Source organism: Haliotis rubra, unplaced genomic scaffold (genome assembly GCF_003918875.1).
Source record: "Haliotis rubra isolate DU_JTF1 unplaced genomic scaffold, ASM391887v1 Scf115, whole genome shotgun sequence".
Classification (NCBI taxonomy): domain Eukaryota; kingdom Metazoa; phylum Mollusca; class Gastropoda; order Lepetellida; family Haliotidae; genus Haliotis; species Haliotis rubra.
Window position 1 is genome coordinate 1,293,595 of NW_025765059.1, and position 25,629 is coordinate 1,319,223.

The 25,629-nt window shown below is 36.0% G+C and overlaps 1 protein-coding gene across 4 annotated transcripts in view; it reads right to left on the bottom strand.

Annotated features, from left to right (window-relative positions):
- LOC124254498 (leucine-rich repeat serine/threonine-protein kinase 1-like) overlaps positions 1 to 25,629 on the bottom strand; it is an 83,399-nt gene that overhangs the window by 54,027 nt on the left and 3,743 nt on the right. For 3 of the 4 annotated variants that reach the window (XR_006892481.1, XR_006892479.1, XM_046688312.1), the window contains exon 2: positions 19,993 to 20,071. Coding sequence is in view for 2 of the 4 variants with exons in the window: in XM_046688312.1 (XP_046544268.1) it covers positions 19,993 to 20,011 (19 nt within the window). In the remaining 2 variants the exon portion in view is untranslated. The remainder of the gene's footprint in view (positions 1 to 19,992; positions 20,072 to 25,629) is intronic. The other variant, XM_046688321.1, reaches the window with a different exon arrangement.

Genomic DNA, 25,629 nt, shown 5'->3' on the forward strand with positions numbered 1-25,629 from the left:
TATGTATTGGTAAGTCACTTTTCTGTGTTCATGTTGTACTTGTACCACCTAAAATATGTCTCACATCTGTCTCAACATTTCTTTCAATGAACATGGAGTTCCATGTATATGTCTAAAGTCACGTAATCAGAAAACACTGACCCTCACTGTCAATCCTCAGAAGCATCGTGTTGTATGTTGACTGTCTGTCAACTTGAATGAGCTGTGCAACTTTGTCACTCATTAATTACTGTGTGTCATATTTATGACTAACTCCATGTCAGGTGACCAGGGCTAAGTATGCCATTAAACAGAGGAAGCCACACAAAAAACCCTGTCCCCATCCCTCAATACCTATATCCATAGCTGGTGTTCTGTGTTGCTGGTTGTTGTGAGGTGTTTTCTGTATCACCTTCACAAGTTTGCCTCCAGCACTTGCAGGTGCCCGTTCCACAAATCGATCATAGTGCCAAGGTGATCATAAGTCCCATACTGTAGCATTGCTTTAAGGCAGTTCTAGTGCTAAGATATTTGTGGATTGGGGCCTTGGCTGTTAGCAGACTGCAGCAACTGCATGGGGAGCAAAAGGGCATCCCCATGGGGCAAATATGGTGGAGATCGTACACAGAGGGGCGGGCCTCAGCAGTAGATTATCATTAACAATGACTGTCACTCCCATGAATACAGCTGATACATCGAGATGCCCTGCTGCTTTTTGTGACCTGTTTTTTATAAAATGGTTGGAAGAAATTGTATCAGAACCTATTATTTCAATACACTGTTAGTTTAGCTGCAGTGTTTGCTATCAATCTTAAACAATCATAAAAACTCAAAGTGTGGCGCCTGGATATACAGCAGGAAGTATAGTAAGTCTGGCACAGTTTGGTGGGTCACAGTTAGAGGTTTACTTAGGGTTTACTGTACATTCAATCACAAGAAGAATGTTGACACATGATACTCTAACTACAACAAATATCTTGTTTTGAGTGGCATTTGAGTGGGTGGCATTTCTCCATTCCTGCTTGACCATGGTACAAGAACCTGTATCGAAAGTTCGCACTTACAAAATAAAGAAGTTGTTGTCCATAAAGCTTGTTCTATATTACAACAAATATGACTTTTAACAAGTGAAATTATAGCATTCATGATACAAGTGTCCATTCTTCATCAAAGAATTTTCCATTCCAAATGCCAAAGGTAGTAAATTATATGCTGTGGTGTGATCTGCTTAACAGTTCACACACGACTTTGTCGAAATAAATGTAAACTGTAAGGAACAAACGTTTGAATAAAATCAATACTATCAATAAGGTGAACAGATACGTTACTGCTACTACGAATACTGTGTGTTTAAGAATCACGGATTGTTGGTAATGAAATCTTCTTTTCAAAGATGCTGAAGGCCTCAAGAATAGCATAACATACCATTTTGCTTACCCATGCTGTGTAAAAAACAATTGTTGTGTTTTCAGTTGGATCGTGCAAGGTTACGCAAGATTTTGAACAGATACGTCACCAGGGAACCTTGAATTAATCAAAATTTCTTCACTGACGTATAAAACACATGCAACACTCTGACCTTCAATCAATCTATATTTCTTTTGTAGTTGAGGCCATAGGCCCAGGCTACATTTCAGGATTATAGAGCAATACATATGTGCATATATAGTTCATAGGACCATAAGTTAATTTACAAAAGTATACAAATAGTAAATATGATATTATTGGCATAGGAGTGAATCTCTAAATTTCATTGCATTGTGTATATATATATAGCTAGGTTTTCTACAATATCTGGATTGACAATTGGCATGATCATATTGAACTTATGGAGAGTGAGACTTGAATAGAATTTATGTGGTAAATATAAACATCTGATATTTTTATAACATTTACATACCAACATTAAATGAAATTCATTTTCAATAGTTATCTTTACATACAAAACATAATCTATTTAGATCTGGGTTGATTAATATATCGACCAGTTTCAGCAGTTTGAAGAACAATCTAAGTAAACTTAGGCTCAGTATTATTCGTTACACTGCTATACTGAGTCTAACAAACCCTAGGTCGCGTCAGCTAACCTTTTTAATTGGGCAGTCAGAACACAGCTTACCAAATTGCAAAGTTAACATTTACCTTTTACCCTTTTACCAAATATTTGTGTTTTATGCAGATTTATGTTTGTTGAGAAATCAGTGTCAGCGACCAGGGAAGAGAAAATCCATTTTGTAAGTCCCGCCGAACCCTAAATAGTAGACGTTGTCTGATTGGTTAAATCCGTTCAGCCATCTTGCGTTTAATTGGACGGTCATAGGTTGCTCAAAGGTTATCTGACGCGACCTTCTACTAGGGTTTGTTACACTCAGTATAGCAGTGTAACGAATAATACTGAGCCTAAGCTTACTTGGACTCTGTGAAGAACATCTGAATTGAGAGCCGATTGGAATTTTAAAATTGACCTTACTTAGTTCATACAGCCAGAAAATTGATGATTACAGTTTACACCTGTCTAAAATGAACCCAGAAACGATTTTGCCAAACAAATACGTTACCAACAGATACATTACTGAGCATCTGTATATGTGCAAATTTTAGATTTCCTGCTGAAATTACAATTATATCGCACGTTATTTGCACAGTTGGTGTGAGTTCTGTCATTTGACATGTTACCAGCTAAAGAAGTACACAGAAATAAGATTTTTAAAAATTATCAAGATATTTGGGGGGAGGAATCTGATGAAAACAGGTAACAACATATTATGGCCATCACAGTTCCTTTCTGGCTTACTGGGTGCTCTTTGACTTGTAGGTTAGCAGGGATATTTGTAGATTAAATAGAAATGATTTAAAAAAATGTGTTCTGATCATTTTGTTGGTAAAGTATCTGATTTTCAAAGTAACATATCTGATTATTAACTCATTAAGGCAGAGAGCCGCATATATGGGGCAAATTAATCAGCTCCTCACAGCGAGTGACGTGTTTATGGGGCAGGTAACTGGCAGTTTCTCACAGCGAGAGCCACATATATTCGTCAACAGAAAGCACCTCTTATTCAGCGAGAGACGCACATGTGTGTTGTACTTTTAAAAATCGCACTGTACATATTATTTCAACCAATTTAGTAGTACTGAGCAAATATTAGCTTTTCTTATGAGATGCTACCTTTAGTGTCAATCAGAAGAAGTATTTAAAGTGTTTTGATAGCAATTGCTAATCATTATCATAGGCTTGTACAGCGTTTGGCAAATGAACATATGTCGGCGAGAAAGGGGATTATGATGTTTTTACAGAGGTAAGTGTCTGGTACTCATCATTGGGAATGGATACTAAAATACTTCGTATGCACATTGATTGAATTAGATGTAATGGTTTAGAGGTTACTGAAGATTAACTTCTTCAACTTCTTAATATATAGGAAACAATATACGAGATTTCAAGGACATACAAAGAATTCAAACACAATAGAAAAGTTTGAATTTACGTTTTAGGTATTATTACGTTGTCATGTTTCATATATAATGAAACATAAGATATAAACACAATTAATTATACATGCAAACTCGAATAGATTAGACATAATTTAACTTACTAATTTGAAGCTTACTGAATTGTAACTAGTTATTTTCCATAATCTAAAGTTGATAATGTTACCTAATCGAATATAAAGTGATAAGTCGCTTTGCATAGAATATATATACATGTCAGTGTTATTACAACAATGAAATCTTTTACTACGTTTGTTACAAAACACAGTAAGTTGGTAATTCAAAAAATTCTCACACATAGACAGAAGTAATATCATACGTTATTACATGTAAACCATACTATGGTATTTCAAGCATTTTTGTTCAAGCTGTTGAAAGTTTCATGTTGATTTGAACTGTCAGTTTTCTATGCAATTTACATGAGCATTGTGTAAAGCATTTGTATTTGATCTCTGTAATTATCAAATCCGGTGTAATCATCACGTGTATCAATGAACTCAGTCTCTATTGATCCATCGTCAATAATAGCTAGATAGTATACCAGCTACGGTATCGATACATATGCGTATAATCATTCAGATTACAGTATTGAGATAATTGAACACCTCTTTCGACCTTGAAATAACAGCCTCCGGTAGAATGCATATGTAGTAACATCCTTGTTGAAAGGTTTGTCCCGTGACAAGTGTAAAATAACCAGATGCGCTGTTATATCATTGGACAACTTACTTTATGGAGTCGCGCCCCTCTCTGTAATGTTTATGCATGCATGCACATCTGTAATCTTATGAACCTCGTTTGCATTCAGTATAAATATAGGCACGCCTACCTTCATAAATATTTGGAGGTGGGGGGTTAAACTGCAAGTTTATACACTATAATAATTCAGTATAGTGTCACTTCGTGAATTCTGTAATACGTGTACTTTAGTTTGGATATTCATTCGTATCAAGGTGAAGATTATATTTACATGTACAGCAAACCATTATGTTTTATGTACTAGTACTAGTAGTGTGCGTAAAATGTATATGAAAATAAATACTATCTCTACTCAATGGTTGGATTTCAATCGCTTTGTTTTACTTATCGAAAAACACTAAAATGAGGACAAATAAACTCACCAAAGTGTCTATCTACTCCTATTTGTCTTATGTGTATATTTCATACATTGTTACCAGTGTGTATGTTTACAATACAAAAACTGTTACATGATAGCTTGAGTTGATAAAGCCAAAACCCAGCATATTGACTGGTCAACGATATAGCCAATAATCAATCTCTATCCAAGCTGTTGAGTGACCAAACGTGCTCTTCAGAAATTTTGCCCACGCCCCATCAGCCGTCCTTTCCTCCGTGACAGGTATCTCATGATACGATTGGTCACAGATAACATATGACCAGCCACTATGTTGAACAGTTGAGATACCGAACGTTCTGTTCGGGAAATTCGATGATGCCCTATCACGTGACTCTTTGTTTTAGGTCTTTGCAAGGAATATGTAGTATACATTTTTTATATGTATGTTTGTATGGTCACGTATGTTTTCTGCATTATATCTAGATGAAACAAAGTGCCAAGCTATGAATGTGCTCTATGTTAGTCACAGACTAGCGTAATAGTACTTTCATGAAACTAATTCGTATACACTAGAAATGTATCCTCAAAAACGCTATTTTCGTCAAAGATTATAAAGTATGTAAGTAAATTCTTCTTTACAGTATGTCACTGTCATAGATGTTTTGTAAAATTAAACCTCACACAATGATATGAGAGAGAGAATTTGTTTAAGTGTGTCTCATCTCTTACATACAAAGAATACATGCATATTGTGATAAAATATAAATGTACAAGCCGCCAAAGGTCTACAAGAGAAACTTGCAATAAAATCACATAAAACTTTGCAATACATGATATGTATTCACACCTGCTTTCTTTCAACATATATCTTTACGACACAATTAAACAATCAGGACTTGTTTGTACAACTAGACAGTTTCCTGTCATCCCCGAAACCTGCCAGGGAAATCAGGTGTGATTAGCACTAATTAGTCTCGGCACAGCGAGTGGGCAATCAACGAGGGGTTCCAGGCGTTGAGTATTTAGGTGGCTCTCAGGCTTAATGAGTTAAGGTCACGTATCCAAATCATGTTGTTCTGTGCAACAATATACATCAACAAGGTACATCCAAATGATTTATCAATACATTCCTGGCTCAGCTTTGAAATGGTTAAACAAAACATGTCATCTGCAATGGTAATGTGCAAAACCAAAATGTGTTTCTCAAGGCTCGGGCTTTGGTGCAAGAAGCATCTGTAATCTTCAGCTCCTGGGGACATCACAGGATGCTCACTGTTCTTTAAATCCAGGACAGGTACCAGATGTAGAGTCATTCATTGCTGCAGTGTATGATGACTGGTGGTACATTGAACAAGATCTGGAGGTGGATGATGTGGATGGAGAAGCGTTTGTTTCCTTCATGGTCCAGGGCTCCAGATAATTTTTCGACATCAAGCGTACATACTCCTTATTTTTTCAATACAGGAGTACTGGAAAACCTTAGAGTACATTTAGAGTACTGAATGGAATTTAATGGAGTATAAGTAATCTTGTGTTTCGTTTCATATATGCACCACAACATTGCTACTCTTGTGTAAACAGGTCAATAAACAATAAAACAATACTTTTTCAGATAAATACGTCTGTAAATGATTCTAAGACTGTACACCATTGCTGTGATGCGTATTTGCTACGTTTTCTAAATTATTTCCTTCCGTATCGTGCATATTTTTATCCGTACATACGCCGATACGGCCCTTATCTGGAGCCCTGATGGTCAATCCACCAACGAAAGGTCAGAAACAGTTAAAATAGCCTGATGAACCTGATGAGATTTTGGTTCCATTTAAAGACATTCTCTGTTTAGTAGGAGCCAATCCAGTAGGTCATTTCAAAGTGAATAAATCAATAATAGAAACATCCTGTTCTCCAGCAAAAAGACTCTATTCTGTATGCGATTGTGGCTGTGTTTGGGCGTGATGTTCAGTCACTGGTTGTTTCTATCATTTTACGCAAGCTACTCTGAAAAAGAACAAGGCACATCTAGCTAAAAAAGAAACAAAGAAATCTGTGTTTGGACAGAGTGGTTGACCATAAGACTGTGACTCAAACTCTTCACGGCATTGGCTGGAACATTCGGTTAAATAAAATATGCTAGGACATCTGACTGGTGTAGTGCTGTTGCAGATGATCGTGTTATGATGATAGTGCATTTTATGATGTCATGTATTTTACTTGAATGATTACATTACTTTACTAAGCCAGGTTCAAATGTTCAATACTGAACTTTTTTTGAGTTTATGACTTTTTTTCCATGACTTTTTACAACCGCTTTAACCACTAGGCTACCCCACCGCCCCAGGTCGTTTCAAAAGGTACTACAGGTTATCAAGTGAGGATAGCATGAAGCTTGTTCAGTTGTTTTATGGTGAATTTGAAGTTACTCTGCTAATTCTAAAATTGTTAGATGTTTTGCTCCTTGCAGCTGTTTTAGTTTGTCATCATTTGTGATACACCAGGATTGAAACCTTGATTGTTTTTTGAAACCTTGATTGTTTTTTGGAACAGATATGTTCCTGCACATTTGTCCTGAGCAAAATGAGACATGTAATAATTTGTTTGTGTTAATGAAAAGTATTATTTGTTCAGTTACTTGACAACACCATATAGTATTTCAATGTTTGACTTTCTATCAAAGAACCAAACTAGTAACAGATACGTCAAAATGGAAGTAGCATTGTTCAGCGAAAATAGCCTCAAGTTAAAGGGCCACTGATCCAGAGCGATTATTGTTTCCAGCCAACAGTCTAATTACGAAACCTAGCTGCAAACTGGTCAGCCTCTGCTCCCTCGACCATGACGGACACGGGGACTGGGCTACTGTCCACCCTGGCAGAATTTCTTTAACCTAATCAGTGGGACATTAGGAAGGGTGGATGCCCATCAGATGCTGTGATTTGAAAATATCCCCGGTAGTTCTTGTCTGATTGTAATAAAGTATCCCAGCAAAGTAGGCTTTTTCAGATTTTCAAATGTTTGGATGGTATAGTGACTGATCCAATTTGATCCTATTTCTGTGTTTTTTATCTCAATATTTAATCATGTAAATATATGACGTCTATTACGTATGCTATGATATCAAAAACACATTTGATATATTTGAATCCATAAACTAAACAACCCCACTTTGCCATTGCAAAATAAATCTGAAATTTTACTTAGGTACATAGGTATATACAGTTTTTAACTAAGTACACAGCAAATGCTGATATATATTTCTTATGTAACAATGAAGTTCCGTTCATATCCTCAAAACAGTGTCTGCCCATAAGGGGTTTTTTTCAGGCATGCAATACAGTGATTACTTCTCTCTTGTTTGGTGGTAAACCTACCCTGAGGTCTGATGTGGCAAATGTATTACATATAATATGCGCATGGAAGTGCAGTAAGAGGAATTATCAGCTGAGTTACAAAACAAACATCGATCAAAGGATTACCCGATAACACGCTGATTGATTAATTGCTTTTATCCTGCACAGCGGATTTGCAAAAAAGGTAGTGTTTATGTATGTAGATTTGCTAATTAATACTGAATACACCCTGTCGTAAAGTCTCTTTGTAAATACAACGTCCTTCCTTCAAAGGATTAACCGCCAATACATTAATTGATTGCTCATTATTGGCTAACTAAAGTACTTTTTTAAAGAATGGCGGACATCATGCAATTTGTTGCCAGGTGTGCTAGCTTGGGTGACCGATGGGACTATACACCAATATGAAAAATCCTGAAACGATAGATCACTTTTTCGCATATTAGACCGTTAAAAGACACATGACATTGAACAGGATACTTTGTCAGCTGCAGATGAATGGCATCTCATTCCTTTATGTGGATATTGATGGATACATTCCCCCAACAAGGTAATAGCCTAATATTGTTGCTATAACTTTAGTCTGTTTAACTTTAATATTTGCATTTTGTTTTTATTTATTTGTTATGGCATTCAACAGAATCATTTTTTTTGCCGTGAAGTGCAATGAGACAGACAACATACACTAGGTCTCACTCAGGGCGTGTGTGTGAAATATGATACACGTTGGCAATTTATAAAATGTCTAGATATTACAATCATGTTATAAATTCACTAAGTATAAGCAGATCGTGTGCATTTTATTAAGTTTCAAAATGCATACAAATATGATAATAAACTAATTAGGATTATAAGACAAAATATAAAAACGTACATTGACTTCGTTATTTCAGTCCTAACATTTTTTACCACTGGCAGATTGTTAAACTTAAAATGTTTTCATTTGTTATCCAGATAATGCCATTTAATACAACATTCAGATTGACTAGTAGTGAACCCAAGCTCACTACTCTCCCCTAAGACTCCCCATGTACTTCGTTAGCCTTACTTTCAAAACAATGCTATTGTATCAGGCTTCAAATTCAAATTCAAGGTCAAACTATTTCTTAAATCAAATTCTACATCCATTTACGTTAACATTTTTATAAAGTCAACATAACTATGAAATCAAAATTTTACATCAAAATCAGCATTTTTATCAGAGTGAATACATGTATTCTTTTTATAAGAAACCAAATTATTCATCAAAGTCTACATAATTTTACAACAAAATCAACATAAGATTATCGTGTAAATAAGATTTCATCTTTGTTGATCAGTCTATACTTATACTATCAATTGCGCATGAGGGTGGTGCAGCAGTCAGGTAACAAACTAGTCATGAATTCTGGGATATCATCCGGGTACTCACTGGAGAAAAACAATAACAAAAGCAACAACCAGTCCACGGAAATTGCTCTGGATCAGTGGCCCTTTAATATTTGTCTGAAAACATTGACTGCTACGTTAAGTGGAGAAACATCGACTGCTATGTTAAACAGTATTTTGAGAAATATCAGGAAAAAGAAAAAAGAATATTTTGTAACACTAATGGTAAAGACCATTAAATAAATGCATGTCTCTTTTCCTAAGTATTTTGATACTCGAGCTTTAAAATGAACACATCACGAATTGCAAGAAAAATGTAATTGCATAAACATTTGACCCCAAACTGGCAATCAAGAGGTAATGTATCTGTCACATCACAAAATCTTTGGTCTGTTTTTGAGTGTCTGTATTAAAATATCTTGGACAGCTGAAGGGAAGCCATTTTAACATCACATCTAGACACTATCCAATTAAAATTTAAGACATAGCAGGGAAGGATAAAATAAGTTCATTTTTGAAAGTAAACAAAAGTGGATTGGCACCTGTTAGTGGAGAAAAAATGATCTGTCATTTAACTTAGAAAGTAGTTCCAACATTAAATTTTCACTTGTAATGGTCAATAGGTTGGGTTTTTTTATATCTGAAAAGAGCTATTAAAATACAGTCATCCCTCACCATAAGGTTTTGGTGTCCACGGATGACACCCCACATTTTAAGACACCCCATGTTTTTACTTAAAGGGCAAGTGTACACGCATTCTCTTCCCACAGAGGTTACTCCTGTCATATCTTCCTACATAACCTCTGTTCTAATACGACCCTTTCTTGGTGTCAGCGTTCAAGGCTCGTGATTGGAGACAAGCCGATTTAGTTGTGCAATCAGCGACATTGTTTCAAAAGTGATCATTCGCAAGGCCTCGGTAATTTCCGTATGCTTCGGGAAAACTAGAACCTCTTCCCGAGCGCGATGCACACGCGTTTCTTCTAGACAGAACTCAGTCATGTAATGGCGTATCAATGGCGTCTCCATAAGCCCTCGTTGACAACGGACAAGCTAGCCATTAAACGTCTTGTGTGTAACATCAACACAATTCCCCGACAGATGGGGGATATTTGTGGCCCCGCATTTGCTTGTGTTAGTCAAATTGAATCTAAGTCGATGTAACACGTGTTCTGATTGGATAGAAAGAAGGGAGATAATTCGTGTTGCGATCTTTTGCCGCTAGGGGATTTTACGAGGACCGGGAAATATGGCCGTATTAGAACAGAGGTTATGTAGGAAGATATGACAGGAGTAACCTCTGTGGGAAGAGAATGGTGTACACGAAACTAAACCTTTTTGTCTTGCACTTTTTCATCATGAAAAATGTTTGTCAAGTGGTTTTATATTCAAACCCGTACATATATCAGAAGTAACTAATTTATTTTTTGTGTTATATCAGTTCATATTTTCAACATTTACCGAGAGTTCTGTGTCCACAATAAACACACCATGGCTTATGTCCCTTGGAAATGACGTCATTGGTGCCCAAATGATAAACGAATGACGTCGTTGGACCTTATTAGACCCATTTCACGTGGTGCAGCTATAGGTGAGGTTCTTGTGTCTCGATGCGCAGGCTACTGTTTTAATCCACCTGTTGCCTGGCCGTCAGCTGGCTATGTCATCAGTTCTACACTGTAATGACGTTGCAGTTTGAAAAAACGTATACATTGTACTAAATGTATTACCACGTAACCAAATTGTATAACATTCAATCTGTGTCGGTCACCTTTTCAACGGTATCTTTTTTCACAAAAACTAAAATGTGCACTACATCTAGCTTGCTGACATGTGCCGGCATTCTACGTTTGTTACTAAAATTACAACATGTCCCTCCTCTTCCACCTTCACTTTGATATCGATACCATATCCATGTACATCACGAAAATAAATGCAATTTGCACTTTTGAACTCTGTTTGAAATTTGTTGTTCTATATCATCCGCTCATTGTAGATCAAATATACTGAAAATTACATGCATCGTAAATCTCGCCAGTTTTGACACATTACTACATCACCATTCACTGCGTTTTGCGTGTCTTAATTCAAATGTCATATTTTACTGGGAGAATTGAATTTAAAAGAAAAAGACCTATCTCTGTGATCAGCGGTAGTTTGGTTGTTGTATGATCAAATCACTAATGCTCGTTCTGAAACATTGTCGATGAACCGAGAATCGCTGAGAATGTTTTGGAAAATACGCTTGCAAACACAATTAACGTCAAAGTGAATTTTCAGCCATTTTACAGAGTGTTTATAAAATCACGTCACTTGTATGTCGGCTATATTTCGCCCATAAAATCAATTGTATATAGTTCAACACCATCTTCCTGACACGAATCCCTGAATTTCTCATACAGTTCAAAATAAACTGACAAATATACTTTGTCACCAATTCGAAGTGTTTCAGTGAAATCAACGAAATATATCAGATGCCGCGCTGGGAAAGGACCACTTGTTTGAAATGTAAACAAAGCTAATCTCAGATTTTACACTGTGTATCCGCTCGCCTACTTTTTGCATACATTTGCTCATTAGTTAAAGAACATGCATGGGAAAGGTATTGTAGCAAGCGATAGTTAAATAAAATAGGTGTTTTCCCATGATTCATCACAACATATTATAGTTTCTGAAAGCATGACGCCATGACTGACGCAAACTCACGCTCAACGATGACGGTACCTCTCTTAATTTCTGACTATTTCCCTTGGTCACAACGAAAACAAGAAGAAAATAACAACCAGCAGACTGACAGAATTTTCGGACTACTTACATGTCACATTTATGCATATACGTTGCTTGAAACAACGAAAATTTCTTCGACAACTCAGGCGTACTCGTGTCAGTGAACACGCCATTTTGAAAAAGTCGCTTCCCAATAGTGATGTCATACGGACGTCAACATTGTTATACATATTTGGTATTTTCATTGAGGTGAGGTTATGAATGAAAAACACACGATCAATCTGTCCTGCTGCTTACATTTTCTGTTCTTATGCTTCTTTCGAATTTTCACAAACTTTTTTCACGTGATTAATTTCAGTATTATTATCTTTTGATTTGGGACTAGACAGTAGACCAGTTTAAAATCAAGTGGCACCAATTACGTCATAATCAAAGGGCGGTAACTCTGGCCTGTTTAGCTTGGCAAACAAAGGCTTCATATTGGCATAACATTTCAGCACTTATTTTGAGGGTTATACTTACATTGTAAGAAAAATGAGTGTATATTTTCAAACATTGGTATTAACTAATTAAAACAGTTCACTTTGATTCACAGAAGAATAAATGTGATTTATTCGTGTACACTTCCCCTTTAACACGGATTAAAGGCCAAGTAATATCACTTTATGTGCATAACATAACTGCTATTTCATGTGCCCAGTCAAAACTATGTGGTGTCCTTGGAGTGAACAAACTTTATAAATGAAAATAGGAAACTTGTAATCAAACCTCACTAGGCATGATAATTCACAATTTCAATTGTAGTTTCTGTTATGCTAGGCATTGTTATATATCTACAGATAAAGATTACCTTGTGCAGTTGTATTATCAACAAAGTGAGGAATAGGCATCAGCCGTGTACACTTGTTTTGCCCCAACTACCGATGATTCAGTTAAAAGTGATCCAGTATTGTAACTATAAAGAATTTCTATTCCATGCTGGGGCGTTGGGGTAGCCTAGTGGTTAAAGCTTTGGCTCGTCACGCCGAAGACCCGGGTTCGAATCCCCACATGGGTACAATGTGTGAAACCCATTTCTGGTGTCCCCCGTCGTGATGTTGCTGGAATATTGCTAAAAGCAGCGTAAGGCCAAACTCAGCCAGTCAGTCTATTCCATGCTCAAAAGAATTTATATCTTAAAGGTCACATGCAACCAAAAAATCAAACATAATTAAAACACAATTATCACTTCTTCATGACATATAATATGCATTGCTGATTATGAAAAAACAAATAAACAAAATTATAAGCGTATAATCGCAAATCAAAAGTGCAATATTTTGTACTTGGGTTTACCTCCCTCGAAACGAAGCAGCCGGGATACCAAACCCAGTCAGAGCGGGTGGGTGTGCACTCAAGTGTAACGGCTGGTTCATTAGCAGATGCCCGCCTTCACGGCTCATTGTGTGCGATATATAGAGATGTTGGGTTTTGTAAATACATGCTCATTTTTTGTGTATAACATTTTGCAATCAACAGACATCATAACATGTCATGTGTTCAAAATTATCACACCTGCCTGTCTGTGTAATTACATAATGTGACAGAGACTGAACTTGGGCCATAAATCAATGTGTTTTGTTTATGGTGTATAGCCTGATTGGTGTTAAGTTCAAATTGCATGTGGTCAGTGATCGCAGTTGTGTATTGAATATTGTCATTAGCAGACAGGCAGGCAGACACACACAGGTGTCAATAAAACAAGACATTGAATTTTGTCTGTGACAGCGACATATCTATATCACAGTTAGAAATTGTGTCAACGCTAAATAATGACATTGCTTTTAAGCATCGAACTGAGAAAGTGACTCGGTAAGAAGAACGTGTGGTGAAATAGACAAATGAAATTATATAAATAGTTCATTTACTGTCATAACATATAAAAAGCTTCGCTACCTGTGAGATATCAACAAAACATTATGAAAATAGCTCACACCAAAGCCTTCACCGAGTATTCACCAGACAGCCCGCTTCCAAGTTGCGCGAACCTATTTCACTGTGCACGTGCTATCAGCGCAGCCCAGCTGTTGAAACCCGTATTCCCCAGAAAAGTCTGGGGAAAATTAGTGAAACGTTTGAACTCCGATTTCGCGCGGTTTTTTTCATCGCGTTATTTTTCAACTTTATAAGTTGAATTTGCATTTTTGACGCTTTGTTTCGGTAAGTCCATACCGAAAGATATCAGAATCTGCAAAGTTGTATTTTACGTTGCATGTGACCTTTAAGCAATTATATTAACAGGGATAATATATCCTGCTATTGTGTTATTATAATGCATTTATCACTTAGCACAAATTAATGGTCAAATCGCAAAATCCACTTTTAGTATTTTATAAGCATTTTCAACCGGAAAAAATGTTTGTTCAAGTGCAATGAAGCATGGTTGACAAAAAGTAACAATGTGATCATTTTTAGTGATACATTTTCATGGATGTATTTGACTAGGCAACTATACTATCACAGTGTCACTTCCGTAACATGCAATCTTTACCCTTTGCTTTCATGACAGGGACATCCGTCAGCAATTTTTTTTCCTATTACATATTCATTAAACATTATGAAATATCTGACTGACAAATTTCATTTAATTATCTTTTAAAGTAAACACATGAATCTGGCTATTTTTAAAAATGGCACTACCATGTTTGTGTCACTACCATAACAATCAATGCCAATGTCCATACCATAACATTATCAATTTCCTTATTTAATTAAAATTGATATATGTGTTTATGCCTGGATTTGGTAGTGCAGGTATGTTTGGTCGTAGAGCTTCAAGTAAGCATACTACAATTCATATTCTCATTTTGAACTTTTTGCTACATATTACTTTTTATTTGCAAATCAGAATTGAAAGGAATTGTATTGCAAAACTACTTATTTTAATATACATGTACATTAAATGTACGTTAGGCTAGCATAATTTATGTTTTGTATATTCAGAATACTCTGAATGTAATCAACAACATTTCAAGGTAAAACAAGACAACAAAATTTAAAATATTTGCCTACATGAAATATGCACGATATTTATATTATATGGGTCATTTTCAATATTGGTAGTATTTTCTGTCTGTTCCAAATAAAAAAACAATCTGTGAGTTTAAAAGGATTTTTTGGTTCTAGAAAAGATATTTAGATGTTTACTAGTCAGTAACTGTGGTATATCATTAGCCTTGTCATTTTGAAATTTATACTTAACCACATTTTGGGGTCAAAATTGGCAGATTTGCTCCATCCAGAGGTGAAGGTCCTAATATCAATGTTCACAAATAATGTAAATATAAATGCAAATAAACAAATTAATTCATATCATGCCAATTAGGATTGATCAAGCATACTCTGACTGCATTTAATTTTTTTTTAACTTAAAAAAGCTTTTTTTCTTCAAATTGTAACATGCTTGTCCTGTGATTCTGTGTCCTGACCGTTACCAGTTTATGAAATTCCTACAATAATTTCCCCCTGGAGCTGGATTGTAATACTACTTCCTGTGTCTGTTTGAGCTAGCCCCTGTGCTTTTGACAGCAGATGAAATAAAAAGATTCAATACATTTTGAAGAAAATTGACACAGTCAAATAAGTATAAATGTTATGTGTCGACCTTAATTGTCCAGACCATTACCAATGTATTTTGTGTCAAATATGTATTTCTTTTTTTATAAATTTCAATGGATATGGTGCCCAGAAATGGAAGAGGTGGAAGGCATGTCCTTTGAAATCTTTAAGGGATCATTCATTTTTATATTTAAGATTTACTTACAAATTGTCTTGACCGTTACTGTCCAAACCGTTACCATTCTGCAAAGTAACGGTTTGGACAGTCCTTGTAACGGTCAGGACAAAATGATTTGCATTTCAAAAAGTTATTCATTAATATTTGAAGTATAACAAATTTATAATTTCTTTAAGAGTTAAGATAGTTTAAGCATGGACTTGTACAGTTCAAAGGAGTTTTGATGTAGTAGCATAAAAAACACATTCTCTAGTAACGGTTTGGACAAATAATAGTAACGATCGGTACATTTCTTTAATAAATTTCAATTTTGAAGAATATGTTCTATGGTGTGATAATAAATTTCTATTTACTTATCTATCTGCTTTTAATAATAAAAACCAAAACTAATTTATCACATTAAGTTTCTATTTTCTATAAGATCTATAGTCTTTATGAATTAAAGGTAATGGTTAGGACATCTATGGTAACAGTTTGGACCAAATGTAGTAACGGTAAACAACTTAATTGTAATCCAACCTTTAAAGATTTTTTTGGTGTAGTCTGTTTTGATTTTGTGAGATATGGAAGACTACCATTTATATAGAATATTGATAGGTGCTAATATGTTGCCCTATGTATTTGATAAATATGTGTTACCATCTCACTATTAACAAAAACTAAAGGTATCCAAGTGAATGAAAGAAGTATATTTCGTGCAGACTAATATTGCACCATAATATCAACAGCAAAATGATATGTGTGCAGTGGCCTGTGTAGCATGACCATGTGTACAGTATCATAGTTGTTGCAGTACCTTTCAGAATTTCATCTTTTGCAACTTTTTAGGGGGATAACATTTGTTTGTTGCACTGATGACCTGACCGTTACCAATAATGTCACAACCGTTACTATTCATTCAATTTTCGTTCCCCAATTGCATTTTTCTTTAGATTATATGTGATTTTCAACCTAGACAGGTATGTTTTTCTATTCTTTAGAAGCTACAATTCGTTTTTATTCAAAAGCGTAAATTCATTCACAAGTTTTATATTACAAATATAACAAATGTCTAAACCCATACCACAGCATGGAAGAAAACATGTCATATTTGTTACGAGTTACAATTTCTATTACACATTTCACTGTCTGTCCAAAATAGGGTTAGCAGTTCAAGTAAGTGATGTCACTTTTCCTTTCATGTTACCTGTTTCTATGTTGAATTAAATTGTTTAAGGCTTATGTCCAGCCCGATACCATTCCTGTCCAAACCGTTACCACTATTGTCCTAACCGTTACTGGTGTTAATTGACTGCTCTAATTAATTCATGATAATACATGAAACACTCCTCTTTATGTTGGTGTCATCAAAAGATGTTCTGGGCTTAGTAGCAGATGTTTATTTTAGGCAATTTCACCTGTTGAAAGCTACATATACATAATAATGTTTTAGAAAAATGCTATCATTTTGTGGTAAATAAATGAAAGATACATAATAACACTTTCAAGATTCATGATGATAGTTTTTACCTTCAAGTTTGATTAAGTCTGTGTAAAAGCTGTGTCTGCCATCTTCAAAAGATTTTTCTGAATTATATTTCAAAATCCTTATTCTGATTAAGAAGTGGTAACGGTCAGGACAGTCTCCCACCCTTTTAATTACTGATGTATCAATTAAAAGGTTAATTAGTACATGTCAGTCTTCATGTTTGTATTTTTGAATAATTAAGTGTTTGAGGGGTGTTTTTAATAAAAATTAAATCAATTTTGAGGAGTTTGATTTTACTGTAATAAAGAATTGAAAATCCTACCAATTATAAAAATGACCCACATATATTTCAGATTTATTAACTAACTACTTTCTTCTCTACTAACATCTCTACCCTGCTAAGTCAGATGATGTATCATTATCTGTTGTTTCAGTTCAGTGCGCTTCCTGGGCTATCCTATTACCTAAAAAGGGTGATGAGGAGTTGTTGTTTTAACAATGTGTGGTAGTATTGGGATGTGGAGGTTTTGGGATATAACCGTAGCGGACAATAGATAAGTAGTGATTTCTGACAAGGTGCCATTTTCTTTTGGAACAGTGGGAAATTTATATTTTAATTCCCGGTTAGGAAATCCTGCCTTATATGTAGCGATATAACAATGAGCTCTGCAGGAGCATTGACTGACTTTATCTTATCATAGCTCTAACCAGCCACTCATACAAGGAAGTACCCAGTTTAAAGAAAGGATTTCACAGATTAATAATATACTAGTATGTGTTATGACACAATACTGTTACAAAATATATGTTAGATCATGGGAGAGGTAATTCGAATAGCTTCAAGACATGATGACGTAACTCAAAAAATGTACTTCATCACAGGATAATGTAAACTCAGTGGCTTTGACTTAAGAATGAAGGTTACAGGCGTAGCCTGATTGAAGATTCCGGTTCTGGTTCTATCCATGGGGAATGATACTGTAGACAGCAAAAACAGCTCAGTATTCCCACCACTGAACAATGTAAGGTTTCCATGACCTCTCTACTACTTGACACATTTCCTGTTTCCAACTCTCCAACAACGTACACACAAATGTGTTCACTGATTTTCAGACAGACAGAAAGACAGAAGTATAGATACACTTGCAAACATGCACATACACACCTATATGTACATACATCTTTAACCATAAGAGCAGAATTGTTAATGGCTTTACCAGGTTTAATGGGACAAAAACTGTTGCATCCTTTACATCATCCTACATGGATGAATTGATGACAACCATGTTCTGTTCTCATCAGAAATACAATCAATGTCCACAGAATCTGTGTCATATTTGTTTTCTTATCAATCATCGTTTCAGTTCAATCAATCAAGTTTATAGACTTTTCCTGTTATTACGCATTTCCTGCCTTTGTGGAAATAATTGCTTCTGAAACTAATTATTGATTGTATTGTATTATATTTTATGGAGTGGCACTCGATTTTTCAGTAAAGTACAGATTCTAGTACTTTTGCTGGGTTGAGCCCCATCCAGGATTCGAACCAACACCCTCAGAGTCAGGCACCTAATCACACAGAGTCAGCCGTCTAACATTGCACTTATATTGTACTTACATACACCCTTAGCATACATGGGGCGGTGGGGTAGCCTAGTGGTTAAAGCATTCGCTCGTCACGCTGAAGGCCCGGGTTCGATTCCCCACATGGGTATAATGCGTGAAGCCCATTTCTGGTGTTCCCCGCCATGATATTGCTGGAATATTACTAAAAGCGACGTAAACCCAACTCACTCACTCACTCACTTAGCATACATACTTTCAGTATAAAGTTTCTATGTAAGTATAGTAATGTTCTGAAAGAACAGATATCAGTTTTCAGAAACACTTGTGTCACAACAAAGTGTCAACTTGACCTCAGATATATACACTGTGAATGAGGACAGTAATGCTGTTCCCTTGTCTGCCAGTGGTAATGTTTCACATTTATAGCCCTTCTAACACTAGTTACCACTAGTTTTGTCCTGAAAGTTTTTTAAATGACCATTGAAACTCTTGTAAAAACAGGTGAAATCTGAAAATGAACTGTGCACCCCCCTTTCTCAAAAAGCTGTATCCGCCCTGCCTGGCTACAGATTTTAGTATCCCTCCTGACATGGTTTCCTTATGGAGACACCCATACATGCATGAGTACACACCCAACAATGTTTCAGTACTGGAAACACTGTACATTGTAAGTCACAACCAACACAAAAAGGAGGGGAAGGGTATTGCTAGTAGAATGCCCAAGACACTCAAATCTATATGCATAAAAAATGATTAAAAAGATACATTCACAATCAAAGACAGTTCATAATTTGTGGCTAGTGGGGTGATGATGATTTTAAGGGGGCTCACCCATTTTGTTCATCAATTTTGTACACATGTACTAAGGGGGGTCATCACTTTTGTACATAAAAAAATTAAATTTATGCTTAAAAAATATGGCCAGGGGAGGGGAGGTCATTGATTTTGTACATGGCATGCACTTACTTTATACTTCAATTTTAGGGGGGGTCAGTCACATTGTACATGCTTCTCCATACAAATCATCATCACCCCCCTAGCCATAAATTATGAATGGTCCCTTGTCCTCCAGATAAAATCTCAACCATGCAATGATGTCAACACTCTACCCAGTCATGGACTGATGCTCTCAATATTGCAAGAAATGACACACTGACCCTTTAAAGAACAAACATACTATTCAGCTTACATTGTTCCCAGTCTGTCATGTCTGCTGGAGACGGTGACCGGTCATCCTCAGGTAGAAACTGCTACACACTCCACACCTGCTGCAGAAAAAACAAGATATCACTCACATGACAGTCCACCTTTGAGCAGTACGTCAGCAATTAAAGGTACACAACAACCCTGATATTAGATATGGCCAAGGAATTTCATGTTGAGTAGTCTTTAAAGCACATCACATGACATTCTTCAAGTGAGTATTAAACAATGGGTTATTGTCACATAAGAACTGTATATATGAGATACTACCATTGTGTCATATATGGCCACTCTCTCTCTCAATAAGGGAATCGAAGTTTTAGACATCAATCAATCAACACTTGATCACATGATCACATTATTTTTTTAAATTCTATATCATCAGAAAGGGAAAGGCCATAGTTTTCTGCTTTTAGTGTCTTTCCAAATTTCCGCTAAATCCAGTAAGTCAACATGTTTTCTTAACCTAAAGGAACAATTTCCATGGGCACATGCTCAGTTCAGTTTGAGGGATATCTTCCACTGGGCAATGCTGATAAAGTTTAATAGCAAGGAACGATCTCACAATTTCCATGGTTTTCATATTTTGTAAACTGTGTTTACATTTTCATTTTTCTCAAAGAATTTGTCAACATTACAGTAACTGACTTGTACAAACCTTTTGCCTTGTCCGACATATCATTAGGACCATCCAGGAAATTGTCAGTCACTAAATCATCAAAAAATGATTCAGACTGAGGTTTATGTTAGCAAGTGAGGCAGCCAATGAATATACAGTTTTTGGAAGAACATGTTGCCGATAAGGAGATACTTGTTAGCTCACCTATCTCGGTTTTGTCAACAAACTATTCAATGGTTGTTTAATATTTACAGCTCGCCCAACCATACTGCCATCAATTTTGACTAAATCATTCAATTCTATGGGAGAGAAGAGCCATATGACTGTTTACATTCCTTTTACTATGACTACTTAGTAACAGACGATTATTTGAGTAAATATTATTTTTTTAAGAAATTTATTTATGGATAATACCAATGCAATTTAGGATAAACTGGAAATTCACAAATAGATATACATGTATCACAGAAAGTTTGAAGCTGTTAATGTGTGCATGTATTTGTTCAAGAGAAAGAAATGTACTTTAAGGATGAATGGGGAAAGTAGTTCTGCCAACCAATCAAATGGCAACAAAAACAAATCAGCTGTGAGTAAACACGGGAAATGTACTGACTTGTACCTCCCTTCCCACATTGGTAATAAAAGACTCAAAAGTTAGCTTAAACCAGTGTTGAAGAATACGTATTAGTCATGCATGAAAGTATTCAACTCAGTCATCATGACCTGTTTCCTTTAGTGTAGGAAGTAATACAATAGGAAGATTTCAACATATTGGGAAATGAACCAGTTTATCGGTAATTCCAGAAGACACCTCCGCAGATTTGGGGGATCAAAATTTGTTTGGGGTTCTTCAGATCTTCATGCATATAGGTACAAGTATATAATGCCTGCAAAGGATTATATTTTAATGTCATTGAAAATAGAACAAAATATCATTTTGGGCATCCAGACTAATTACATAACACCTCTGAAATCAATGCAAACAAGCTACTCCTATATATTGGTTGAATTAAAAATATAAATGTCTTGATGACTATTAGCTACACTGGGTATTCAGACAATTAGTGCTTTATACCAGTTTATCACATCTCATATCAGGGTATGAAACTCCCAAAAATTTCAGCCAGACCACAGGGCTGGTTAGATGTAAAACTTTACCTAGCCACAAAATATCCTCATTTTTACATGTCTAAATTTTAACACGACCGTCGGGCAGGTGAATTTGAGAATCTGGCAGTCCATGTTGAAAATAACCCCCCCCTGGCAGTCGGGCAGGCAAGTATTTCAAACGCTGCTCATATGCATATTTATAAACAAGTAGCTTTACAGTAGCATTCACTTGCAGTTTCAACTGTATGATCTTGCATCTTGCTCCAGAAAAACTCCTCACAAACATCCCAATAATATAGAAAGAACACAACTGATTTTAGAAAGATGAATACTGCTGATATCTGTCAATACTCAAATGGCTACCGAATGTCAAATTTGTAAATATTGTAACAGTTCCACGCTATCCCACATGATATCTTTGGATTTGATGACCTAGGTAGTATATTTTGAAAACTGCATTAATCTAAACATGTCACAGCCATATCAAACCTCATTTTGTTCTTGTGGGTAGTGATGCTGGGACTGAGTAATAGGCAAACTGGATAGAAAGAATTCTCTCTATATATATGAGGTTATCCTTTAGGAGAAGCAACACTAACACCTAGAGCAATCACTGTGGTTCTTGCCAGACTAACACAACCTTCCCCTTGATTCCATTTGACCAATCAATTGTTGCTGAACCACAGCCTACAGTGAACACAGACATGAACATATGAACATGAGACTGAATGTAAATAGAAAAATTAAACATTTCCTATAGCATACCAATGAAGCACATGGAAACAACTTTCAAAATACCTTTAGGCCAGACCAATTTTATTTCTTGTTTTAAGGATCCGCCTGTCATATTTTTTCAAGAATAAGAAAAAAAATATAAGTTAATTTTCCCTGCTCAAAAAATAAAATCCTAATATTTTTATTGGCCAAAATATTAAACAAGAAATTTTGTTTTTAGATTGTTTTTTGCCCGATACACACTTCATAAATTGCCTGAAGTAACATACTTTGAATATTTAGAAGGAATATTAGTTTTGACTAATGATTATATTTTTATTTTTTTTCCCTCCTGCCTTTAGGTTTTCTGAGGACAAAAATCTGTAAAACAAGAAATAAAATTGGTCTGGCCTACTGCGTGCAAGAGCAGGAATGATTCCAATCTCCTGTGTTTTCACATTAAAGTCACAAGGCACAGGGTTTGTTGTGCACTGGTGAAGCTATGGATTGGTATTCAAGATGGACGGTGTATGAAGACTGACCACTTATAGTGTGAAGGAAAACCAAGTTCTATGGATAGTCAACTTCTTCATTGAAAAAATCGTGATTGTTTCTCCATAGTGTGTGCTTGCCATTTTTTCAACACTAGGTATCTGCATTATCTCATACTGATTCATAAACACACCCCTCACTGATACACCAGGATTGTTGAATGGACTGTGGGTGATATGGACAGGGTTTTGTCACTTTTGTTTGCAACAGAAATATATACTAGTATATATGATTATGAAGGGGCAGATTTGTGTTATAGTGACTGATTCAAGACAAAGATTATCTGAATGAACATATTATTTCAATCAACTACAAAGGCTAATTACCTAGTAGCCATACCAAAAGACGTTAAAATATGGTACTTGTTGGTCCCTGTCTGGCGCTCGGCATTAATGGGTGCAACAAGGACTGGTCGGCTCAGAGTCAGTATAATTTGTCTGAGTGGGGTATTCATGCTTCACTGCGGCATGGTATCTCAGTGGGCTAGCACTATAAAACCAGCTTTAGTCTGGGCTAGTACAAGCAGCCGCACATACACATACACACGCATGCACGTCGTCATATGATCGAAATATTCTCAAGCACGACGTTAAACCCAATTTCACCTCACCTAGTAGCCATGACATGTCGGTATGACACTAACTATCCTACGTATCTTATCTTGATCAATTGATTAATGAAACAATTAATATTTATTAGTATTAACTTGAACTATTGTCGGTAGACATGAGTTCAATATGGCTGATCAATAACATAATCTGTTGGATAAAGGAAAGTATACACCTATGTTTGGAGACTGATAAAAGATGAAGCATACAAACAATGAATATTCAGTTGAGATGTACTTGACACGTGTATCATAGATATGCTTTGAAGCTTGAGAGTTTCAGCGATTGTTTTCAGCCTAGTACTGATCAGATAAACTTTCTGCTTGTGTTAAGCAATGAAAGGAATGCAGAGGCTGGTAGATAACATTAAAGATGAAGAATCATATCAATTTGAACATCCACTTGCTACTGCTAGAGAGGCACGACAAGACCTTCAGTTCCGCAATATTTTAGTGAGACCTCTGAACAGCATTTCGGCATCAACTAGATGTGGGAGGAAAGATCAAATCATGCACGGTGCTGACAAACCCAGGTACATAATCAGGTAAAACCTGATTCCACCATCAACGTATAGGTTGTAACTGTACCTAATCAGGTAAAACCTAGGATTCCACAATCAACCTATAGGTTGTAACTGTACATAATCAGGTAAAACCTAGGATTAACCACACATAATCATCAACCTATAGGTTGTAACTGTACATAATCAGGTAAAACCTGGGATTCCACCATCAACCTATAGGTTGTAACTGTACATAATCAGGTAAAACCTGGGATTCCACCATCAACCTATAGGTTGTAACTGTACATAATCAGGTAAAACCTGGGATTCCACCATCAACCTATAGGTTGTAACTGTACATAATCAGGTAAAACCTGGGATTCCACCATCAACCTATAGGTTGTAACTGTACATAATCAGGTAAAACCTGGGATTCCACAATCAACCTATAGGTTGTAACTGTACATAATCAGGTAAAACCTGGGATTCCACCATCAACCTATAGGTTGTAACTGTGTGCAACAAACTGATGTGCCTAAGTTGCCTAGTCCAGAATTAGTAGGTACCATATAGCAAGACGCAATCCCTGCCTCAAACTGGGGGATAAGCATTTCAGTGTGTTGTGTCAACTTAAAATTTCACATGACCTTACAGGGCTCGATTTAGTGCTTTGTAACTTTCACTGATGCTAGCCAATATTACAAAGTGCAACGTAGTTATTAGTCTAACTTGCACCAGGTGCAGGTCAATTTTTGAGTGGGTAAACTTCTGAATAAAACATCTAAATAATTCAATAGCATATTCCATTCATTACATATTGCCACAAAAGCAGTGCAACTGGAATTTGGCTGGTGCAACTAGGTTTTTATCTCAGGTTGCACCTGGTGCAAGTAGGTTAACATTACTTAAATCGAGCCCTGCCTTAAATATTCATGATAATTCTACAGACTTATCCTTACTCAGGTAAGTACACCTAAACCATGTCTCAGGCCATCAGTCCACACCTCTCTCGCAAGGAGCACACACCCTAAGTAGAACAGGTATGTTATGGGTCCTGTGTTCTATGAAGGAAATGTCATGTCATACATTACTTGAATACTAGGTACTAATGACATACAAGTACGTGGGTAGTTTTTCTTCCTTCATGCTCCTGACACACACTATATCCAAACATTACCCTTAAATGGGCCTGATCGTTAACATGAATGTTAACATACCATTGACACAAAAGTGGTTAAATGCAATATAAGGTATTTCTGGGATTAATTTTTCAACAAAAAAATACATATTCAAGTACTTTTGCAGAGTTAAGTCCACATTTATAATATATGTTGTACTGAAAAGAGGCCAAAGAACACATGATTTATGTTGAATGATTATGCCATGGTTGGCAGATTTTGCAGCACTTTGCTTTCTGACTGTTGCTAATCTTTGAGGTGAGGTAAAATGGGGTTTAACGTTGTACTTAAAAATATTTTGCTCATATGACCACGTGCATGCATGTGTACTAGCTTGTAC